Source organism: Electrophorus electricus, chromosome 11 (assembly GCF_013358815.1).
Source record: "Electrophorus electricus isolate fEleEle1 chromosome 11, fEleEle1.pri, whole genome shotgun sequence".
In the NCBI taxonomy this organism is placed as follows: domain Eukaryota; kingdom Metazoa; phylum Chordata; class Actinopteri; order Gymnotiformes; family Gymnotidae; genus Electrophorus; species Electrophorus electricus.
In genome coordinates, this window is record NC_049545.1 from 4312501 (window position 1) to 4322500 (window position 10000).

The following is a 10000-nucleotide window of genomic DNA, read 5'->3' on the forward strand; positions in this document are numbered from 1 at the left end:
AAGAAGAAGAAGAAGAAGAACAAGAACAAGAACAAGAATAAGAAGAAAAAGAACAACAACAACAACAACAATGATTAAGAAGAAGAAGTATGCTTGGGACAAATACTGTGAAATCAATAGATAAAAGGAATGACTGTCGCGGGAGTTGAAGCTGGATGCTGGGTGCACGAGCGCGACAAAATTCTAACATAAGTGGCACAAGACAACGTAGCTAATCTGATTTTACGCTTGTCGCTATTGTGATGAGCAAGATGGTATCAGTGCGAATGACACGTAATTAACTGAAGACGTCGTGCACTGCGGCTCCTTGACTAGGCTATAGCAGTTTGAGCCCAGTGCATTCGGACTAATGCGAATTAAACAAATCATTTCAATATAGTTGCAGAAGTTACATGAAAATAAATAGCTGTATTTTGCTAAACAACTAAATAACATGCTTAATTGTACTTATGGTACACGTGTAAACAGTTTGTTTTCTTCGTTTCTGCTAAACGTTTTTTTTTATTATTTAAATAGAAAGAAAAACAATAAACGGCATACTTAAAATGCAGATTGCATATATGAACGCGGGAAATATACTGAGTCTCCTCCTCAATTCATTAGCAACAATAAAAACGTCATACAACACAGTTGTATCGAGGTTAATGTACTTACATTGTCAGCGGTAATGGGTCATAAAGTAAATGTCTTTTTGTCAAATCTTGAAACAATGATTTTCTACAGTACGATGCATCACTAATAGCACTACAATAAGACCTTGATAGAGTGTGCCTTTGCTCAAGTGACGCGCATGCCAAGCGTCCCGCTGTTTGCCCTCCAATCACCGCGCAGTTTCACTTAGTTTTATCCAATGGGAGATACGCGCATGCAGGTGGCGGTGCGGTTATCAGTGAGTCCAGCTTCGCGCACATCATAGCGAGAGTCAATTTACCAAGAAATGCGCACCATCAAAACCACTAAAACGCCGCATCCCATCATCCGACTTCCGAGTGGATTCCCGATAAGGACGCATGCGGTGAACACTCAAGTAACACTTTCAGAACGAAAGACACACTTTTGACCAGGATGCTCGGGCGAGCGTTTTCTTTTTAAAACTCTTTTCCAGCCCTGTAACATCTGGTGTGTTGATCAGCGCTAGATCTTCGCTCGTGTGCACTCACAGTTGTCACAACTTGTTCGTTTAGTTTCTAGGATATATATATATATTTTTATTTTTGCGCGTTTACTTCGTGGTTCATGCTTACAAATGTTAGCTGTTGGGCAAATGGATGCGAACAGGCAGAGTGCTTTCGTCCTGAGCAGTACGCCGCTGGCAGCGTTACACAACATGACCGAGATGAAGACCTCCTTATTCCCTTACACTCTACAGAATCCCACGGGCTTCAAGGCACCTTCTCTTACCAATCTGAATTCACAGATCCCTTTGGGAACGCCACATGGAATTAGCGATATCCTAGGAAGACCCATCACCACGGCCGGACAACTGCTCTCCAGCTTTCCCCGGATAAACGGCTTGGCAACCTCCGCTGGAATGTATTTTAACCCCGCGGCAGTGTCTCGGTACCCAAAGCCGCTAACTGAGCTCCCCGGCAGGGCGCCCATATTCTGGCCAGGCGTAATGCAGAGTTCACCGTGGAGGGATCCGCGGGTCCCCTGTCCTGGTGAGCTTTCTTGACTGCATGTTTAAATCGTGTTTTTTAAAATCAGCATTATTATTAATATATTACTTTTAAGAAATACGTTTATTTTCAATTATACAGACTTCAACTTCGTTTAGGCTATAGGAAACAGGGCTAGTTTGTACTCTTTTAATTTAAATTTGTTGCATATCAGTGTTGCTTTTCACTCAAGTATTAAAGCGATTTATTTACAGTGTTTATTAGTAACACGTAAACTTAATTTCTTGTGAGTATTAGTTCAGTTTAGTGAACGTGTTGACAGTACCACAATGTCAAAAGCACGTTGAAACGTTTTACTGAGATGGAATCTTTAAATCCTTCTAGCACAAGCAAATATAATGTTGGACAAAGATGGAAAGAAGAAACACTCCAGACCAACTTTTTCAGGCCAACAAATTTTTGCCCTGGAAAAAACCTTTGAACAGACTAAATACCTCGCCGGTCCAGAGAGAGCACGCCTTGCGTACTCTTTGGGAATGACCGAGAGCCAAGTCAAGGTAAATATTGGTATTGATATGATGTTGCAGTGAACGCTAAAATGTAAAAGTCATTAAGGCATGCTAGGACAGCCTCTTAGAACTGTGAGTCTGCGCGCAGCGGGGATTTAGGGCTAAAATAAAACCATTTTCCCCGGCAAAGCCCAAAGTGATTATTATTATTATTATTATTATTATTATCGTTGTTGTTGTTATTGTTATTAGTAGTAGTATTAGTATTATTATAGGTTTATCATTTGTAACAGCATAAACAAGACGAACTGAAGATATTTACATTCCTTAAACACTCTAAATCAACCTTTGGCCTAAATCTAAATCAGTATCAAGTTATGATATTTCTTTCTTAATTTGTATCCTCGCTAGCATATACAACGTGCTAACCCTTTGGTAAAAACCAAGGCATTATTTTAGGGTAACGAAGTTGTTGTTATTATGTCAACAGGTGTGGTTTCAGAACAGAAGGACCAAATGGAGGAAGAAGCACGCAGCGGAAATGGCGACGGCCAAAAAGAAACACGACTCTGAAACGGAGAAGATGAAAGAAAGCTCAGACAACGAGGACGACGACGAGTACAACAAACCGCTAGATCCGAACTCGGATGATGAAAAAATCACGAGACTGCTAAAAAAGCACAAGGCATCGAATGTGGCCCTCATCAGTCCGTGCAGCAACAGCTCGGACACTTTGTGATGGCTTTTGCTACAGAGCAGAGACTCTCCTCCAAGACGCTTTCGAAGCTGACCTAAGCAGGGTATATACACTGTCCAAACTAAGACAGAACAGGCGCTTGTTTGCTGGTGTGAATGCAGTGTGTTGTACACATGCAGATGTAAGTGAGATGTATATATTTTCTACTGAGTAAATTATGTTATTAAACCGCCAGAAGGACACGGACACTTTACCATTGCGCAGTCGGTCCCTGTCAGCAATTCTAATTTCGCTCTGTCGCTGAATAACGAAGCTTAACTACTTCGCCAACTTTTACGATTTGAAACCCTATACAGGTACAATGTATAAAGGCCAGTGTTGTAAATTATTATGTAAATAGAATTTGTTTTAACAGTGTCCTCGTCGGCCGGTTACTTTCATTTGAAGGACTTTATGTTTTACCACCACCAACAAAAATAGATACAGATGGAGCGTTAAATATTGAAATAAGAGAATATTATTGCTTCCGTGCTGAAGGAAGAAGACATTTGTATTATCAATAAATTATTTAACAAGCTTATGTTTTAAACATGTCTTGGTAGATTTCATTCCATTTCTTTAACGAATGAATATTTGTCTTACATGATAAGACGTAAGTCCTGAATTTACAAAATTGGTTTAAAGTGATTTTAGCTTTTCATGCTTTCGTAACCTGGTCTACATTAGGCAGGATGTGGGTTACACCGAAACCAAAAATGATTTACGATATATGTCAAATGTACTTAAGTTAGTAAAGTTCGTGCTGTTTAGAACTCCTTCGTTTACAGCTATTGCCTTCATACGGAGCAGCTATAGTAAATACTGACAGGCAGGTTTCATTCTACTGCCAGTGTGTAAAAGGCAAGAAAAGCAGTCGGAACTGTAGAATAAAAATTCTCCAGAAGCGGAGGAACAGAGCACAGTGCAACAGGTGACCTCCAGGAAACGGTTTAGTCCATCTGTTAAAAGACAGCAGTTATACTGAAATCGGAAAGAAGCATAGATATATTTTTAAAAATCTAAATTAGACTTAAATGTATAACGTCACAGCCTACAGTCTAGTTTGGATATATTCTGAGTGCAATTGTAACTTCAAACCTATTACACTGCAGGTCAGTTAAAATATGTTAGTGTGCAAGTTAGTTTGGAAAATGTGAAGATACATATTTCTTTAGCAAATTTCGATTTGTGGTCTTATTGTAGCCTAAATTATAAACACAATATTCGCATAATAAAACGTTAAGCTACATTTAGTGTTCATAGGCTCAAACAATGTTAAAATAATTGAATAATCAGCATGCGCTTTGCTCGTTACATTAGAGTAGCTAGGACACAAATTTGCCATGTGTCATTTAGTTTATTAACCTGCTGTTTTAGAAACCAGGGCGTAATGCATACACGCAATTTTACATAGCCCAACCTGTTATGCCCATTATGTGAAGAAGATTAACCTTCCTTTAATGCATGTGATATGGATGCGTGGGAGTAATAACAAACACTCAGTCATTCACTTCTAATGGTTTTATTGCTTGAGAAGGCAACGCCATCCTCGGAGTTGAATCTCTATCCGCTTACAGAAAGGAGTGACTCCTATCACGTGACCAGCAGGAAAACGAATTAACGAGCAGATTCGCCTAGCCAAATCACTGGAAAAACGACATACATTCCCACTTACGGTGATTTAAATGAGAAAAGAAAATCAAAGCTCATCCTAACGGCTCCGCGCTCCGTTATCTCTGTAGTGTACTAAATTAAATCAATGCAAGGCGACGTCTCGTTCCACCAACAGCTGCCCAGATCTCTATTTAAAGCTCTAACGGGCGATGATACCGCGCAGCCCTGCAGAAGGCTACACACAAGACGACGAACAGCTCTGCTAGATTTTCGGAGCGGGCGTGATTCTTTTCCTCCTATTGACTGTACAAATTGTATATGTTATCTCACACATCATCTGTGTATAATACTTGGCACCACGACGCAGTAACAAAAATAAAACAAAGTTTAACATACTTTAAGATAACCAAGCCTACCTAAAATATCACATTCAGAACCATATTATTATTACATAGAAATAAGTTAGAATAAGAATAATAATGACACTCAGGTGAGGCTGCTATACGAAAGAATATCTTATATACTTGCATGGTCTATGGCACTGGTTAAAAGTACTGGCAGGCTATAGGAATCGCATGACTGAAAAGGTATACTTCATGTGGTTTAGCTGTGGGTGTGGGAGTTGGTTTTTTTTTGCTGTTGTTGTTTTGTGTTTTTTAAAGCACATGTACTTACTGACTTGTTTTACAGTACACCCCACATCATTGCTTTGTTCACACCTCAGCATAATTTGGGTAAGAATCTTAAATGATCTCTTTAAAAAGTACAGTATATAAAATGAGACCGTGGATAGAAGAGGGATGGCACGTGCTGTGCACGCGTGTCAGCGACAACAGATCTCACCGTCACGAAAAAGAAATGGGGGAAAAAAATTGAAATAATACAATGCACTGAAATCAACTGAAAATACCCATCTACTCTAACGCAGAAAGACCACAAAACCTGGTCAAAGAGAAAGAAACGGCACTAAAAACCGTTCACACCACTATGTAATAATCCAATGTACAAATAAACCTAACACTATACATATACAACCTTTTTTGCATTGCACTTTTTAAAACATCTTACACTTGATATTGTAGCTTCTATTATGGAGAGGCGTATTTAAAAGTTGCAAGGTCTTTAAAATATGTAGTACTTCTGGGTTTCTATTAGAGTTTCGGCAGCGTGGCTATGACGAGTAAGGAAGGCCCTCCTGTGTGCTGTGTCGGTGTCCAGGGAGACGCTCTGGGGCTCAGGGAGGGGGGCTTGATTGTCCATGGAGAGGAAAAGTCCCAAACTGCGCAGTATCTGAAGAGTGAACAGTGGCCAGTTTGGGGTTCTGTGGGGATTCTTGATTCTAGGACTTGAAGCACTTATGGACACAATCAGCCATTTCAGTAACCACAACGGCATGCACTTGCTTCACTACGACTGGTCAGTCCTGCTGAAAAGTCTCATCGGGGTCTTCTGTGTGCGAGTGAGTGAGTGAGAGTGAGTGGGAGTGTCTGTCCAGCTGTTTCGGAGTTTCTCACAGCGGTGCTTGTCGTGAAATCCTATCCACCCTTTGGCACCATTTCCCTGGTCAATTAACACACACAGAAACACACGCACACAAACGCACACACACACACACACAACACGCACATATTAAAAACTTACATATGGCTTTCACAAAGTCCTGAAAGTCAATATTATAAAAGTGATAATAAGAATGATGAAAAGAAAAATGAATAATAAGAAAATATTTACCACATCACTGCACGACACAACACTTGTGCTTATTTGCATTAGGTTTACCTGCCCCTGCTGTTAATCGAAAGGACAGGAAAACAGGCTGCAAAACATACAGAGAAACAAACACACGGGATTGAGCTGCAGCAGCACACGCATGAGCACACGCACACAGGCTCCGAGCATATCGCACGGTGTCCTTTCCTTCTGTTGACACGCCACTGTGTGCACACCGTTGGCCTGAAAGCTGTACTAGACTCTCCCAAACCACAGCTAACTGGCAGCATGTGGTAGTATGCAACCCAGTGGGAGCACACACGTGGTAGCAGCCGTCTGGAACCTCACGCACAGTAGAGCCCCGCCCACTCAGAGCTCACGTGCAGTAGCACACAGCCCGCTGTAGTGCTTATCTTTCCTGTAATGAATTCAGTTCCACAGCCAAGGGGGATTTCATTAGAAACAACAGGCACTTGGCCATATCTTATTAAACATAGCTTTACTGAACAAACGGTTTAAACAATCAAGGTCATTGATGGAAAAATTTGTGGCAGCTAGTGGGATGTTCTCTACTGGCGTAGTCCTGCACAGCATTGAGGATGTGTTTTGGCCAATTTAACTACACAAAACCTGTAGGTCATGCATGTTTTTGGGATGTGATGGGACTGCCCTGCTTCAGAGCTTGGGTCTGACTTCAAATGTGTAATAATGGTTCTGTTCAGAGGGTTTTTACTGATTCCCTCCTATGCTTTTCATTACTGTCATGCTGCATGACCAGATCTCTCTTGGAATTCACTGGTCCCTCAGAGCTTGTAAACCACTCACACTTTGCTGGAGGTTTTGGTGCTGGAATGCAGCATTCTGTTGTCTGTAAAGCAATATGCATTTACCAAAGAGAACAATGTTTGCCACATTGGTCAATGGAACATAAGCCAGAGTAGTGTAGTGGAACATCTATCCCATCAATACCACTTGATCTGTGATTTTCTAATGGGGTACTCAAACACAGGCTTTGCCCTGCGGTAAGAGAGTCTTCCCTGCGATCGCTACTGCTTGGCTGGGGACTCTACTATATACTCCACTCTGTACCATTAAGAGCATCAACAGTGCTGAACTTCTGTCAGTGCAAGCAGGTATGTTTAAAACTGGTCGAAGTTCTTTAGTTCTGCTCTTCTAAGGTCCTGGAGAGTGTGTGAGACAGGGCACCATGGCCCATATTGCTACAGATATTTTTTTGCCCATTTTCAAGAGCAGGTAACCAAAATGGGATCCTTTTTTTTTTACGTGAAGGACCGGTCAAACTCATGGCTCATTAGAACACCTGGCTTCAATTACCCTCATCTCAAAAGGTCATTAACCTAAAAGATTTACATTATTTTTTTCGCCAATGACCTCGATGGTTTAAATGATTTGTCCAATAAACAGAGAGCTTGTAAAATGTTGTTTATATTGTTTGACTGTCTCTATTTTCATCAAGACCTAGATAAAGATCATATCACAAATTAGCAGTTGAAAATACAGAAAAACAGATCAGTCCAAATGATTCACAATTTTTTACAAGTGTAAATGATTATGTAACGTGGCTTTCAGCACAGAAATGATTTGACACACACATTCATATACAAATTACAATAAGATGAGAGACATACCTTGTGGTCCCCCATACAGACATTGGGCCCTATATTGTCATATATTATTGACTTCTCCTCAGTCTCTGGCTGTGGACAGTAAGTGAAAACAAGTGGAAGGCATTAGTTAGTTCATTCAATGAGGCATTAGTGCTTATCCCAAGACATAGCAAGGGCAGAAATAGAAAAAAAAAATGCTTTTAAGCATAAATAAAATGCTTCACAAATGAATAAAATAAAAATGATACATGGCTCATTATACTTCAAATTCAAAACACACCACCACATCTCTAAAGTAAATGTATAAATATATATTTAACAGGGTATCTATGACACAAGATCCAGGTCTGTAAAATGGAGGAGAGAAAGGCTCGTGTGGTCTAGACTGTGGCTTCCAAGCTGAACTAAAGACTTTTTGAGTAGACACAATCAAAAAGCAGAGGATTGTAGGTGGACCTACAGGGCTTGGTAAAGGGACGCTGCATGGGCCGCTAAAAAATATATATAGATAAAAACATGAGAGCATCAAAACGCCCCACAAACTTCATTCTGAATGAACTTCAAAACCAATAACACGAAAAAGCACAGGTCACCTGATTCAGAAACACACGCACACACACACACACACACACACACACACACACACACACACACGCTACCTTTCCATCTCGGGCTACACTTGAACCTCCCCACCCGTGCACTCCGCGCACGTGCCGGCCCGGGCCCTCCCGCGCCTCCCGCTCCGCAGACACATTTATCAAAACGGACTCGATCATTTACAAAGGCAGCATAAAATTGTGGATTTTCGGGCTGCGTAATCTTTAGACAGATAAACAAATCACGGCGGGGGCCCGCGCTCGGCTGGCTCTTCATTACGGCGCGGAGCAGCGGGGCTGGGCAGCCCACCGCTGCCGACAGACCTCCGGCATGTTAGGGCTCGGCAAGCAGAAAATAACACGGTACGGAGGTAACGGAGCAGAGCATGATAGATGACACTCCGCACGGCGCTGTGTACGCAGCCATGTCTCGACAATCTGTAACGCTTTTGCATTAGAGAGAGAGAGAGAGAGAGAGAGAGAGAGAGAGAGAGAGAGAGAGAGAGAAGATGCAGGGAGGAGGAAAGAGAAAGAGAAGGAGACCTGGAGATTAGAGAGAAAAATATGAGAAATAGAAGAAGGGACAAAGAAGCGAAATTGGAGTGCAGAGAGAGGAAGAAGAGAGAGCTGAGCGCATCACTCGCTTCCTCGCAGTGTGGCGATACCGCCCATATCCAGGCATCTCAATGGCTATTAAGAAAGGTTTTCTTTAACTGGTTTTGCAATGTGAACGTGTGTTTGTTTTCTCTTAGCCCTTGGTTCACTCTGATGTCGTCGTCCTCCATACACAAGGGACCTGAAAACGTAATAAGGGTTATGTGATGGAGCCGAGGGTTTGCGACGTTCCACTGCACGCAGCTACTTCTGCTCTCTCCTTTCGTTACCCGAACCGGCGACAAACCGACAGCACAGCTAGTAGAGGTGGTGTGGAGGGGCTGTGCAACCTCCAAGCTAAACTAAAATCAATCAATAAATAGACATTCCTCCCAAAGCACAAATGATATCAAATATATTTAACGTATAATAAAAAATGTATAATAATAAATATGAGCATCAAAGCCAGAGGTCATAACCCTCGTCTCAAATGACAGAAAATCTCCGGGGGTAATGGAATGAATACAGTCACCAGACCCCCATGACACACACAAACACACACACACACACACACACACTTTCCTTTAACAATGATCAATCTCTGCTTCATCACCAAATCTCTCCACTATACAATGGTCTGCATCAAACCTCAGAAAGAAATGTCTAAGGAACAGAGATCTAAGGATCTAAGGAAAAGTCATTCACTTAACGACGCCAAAATCAATCACTGGATCTGGATGGACAGTCAGAGTTGCTCCTCACCAGACCTTTTTGGAATATTTGAGATCAAGCTGAGAAAGCAAATAGAGAGAGAGAGAGAGAGATTGAGGCGGAGGGGTGGAAGAGTGCTGGAGTGGTTGAAAGAGAGAGGAGCAGCTCTCAGCAGACTGGAGTTTACTGTTCTGTAACTACGAGCAGCTCTCGGTCTGGCTGGCTCGAAGTTGGTTCGCAGAGAGGAGCCAGAGGGACAGAGATCTGAGCAGCTCTATGGAGA

At 41.8% G+C, this 10000-nt stretch overlaps 2 protein-coding genes across 4 annotated transcripts in view; one reads left to right on the forward strand and one right to left on the reverse strand.

Moving 5' to 3' along the window:
• The first annotated feature begins 929 nt into the window (after positions 1–929).
• Positions 930–3414, forward strand: nkx6.2 (NK6 homeobox 2). The gene is made up of 3 exons (XM_027020978.2): positions 930–1661; positions 2004–2176; positions 2619–3414. Exons 1-3 carry the CDS (start codon positions 1247–1249, stop codon positions 2865–2867), a joined length of 837 nt encoding a protein of 278 aa, XP_026876779.1. The 5' UTR covers positions 930–1246; the 3' UTR covers positions 2868–3414.
• Positions 3415–4370: 956 nt separating this feature from the next.
• The window catches only part of LOC113584197 (inositol polyphosphate-5-phosphatase A), a 106378-nt gene continuing 100748 nt past the window's right edge, over positions 4371–10000 (reverse strand). For 2 of the 3 annotated variants that reach the window (XM_035531373.1, XM_035531375.1), the window contains 3 exons: positions 7838–7906; positions 6258–6294; positions 4371–6038 (listed from right to left, as the gene is read on the reverse strand). In XM_035531373.1, the coding sequence (XP_035387266.1) occupies positions 5989–6038; positions 6258–6294; positions 7838–7906 (156 nt within the window). In that variant the 3' untranslated portion in view covers positions 4371–5988. Of the gene's footprint in view, positions 6039–6209; positions 6295–7837; positions 7907–10000 lie in introns of all 3 variants that reach the window. The other variant, XM_035531374.1, reaches the window with a different exon arrangement.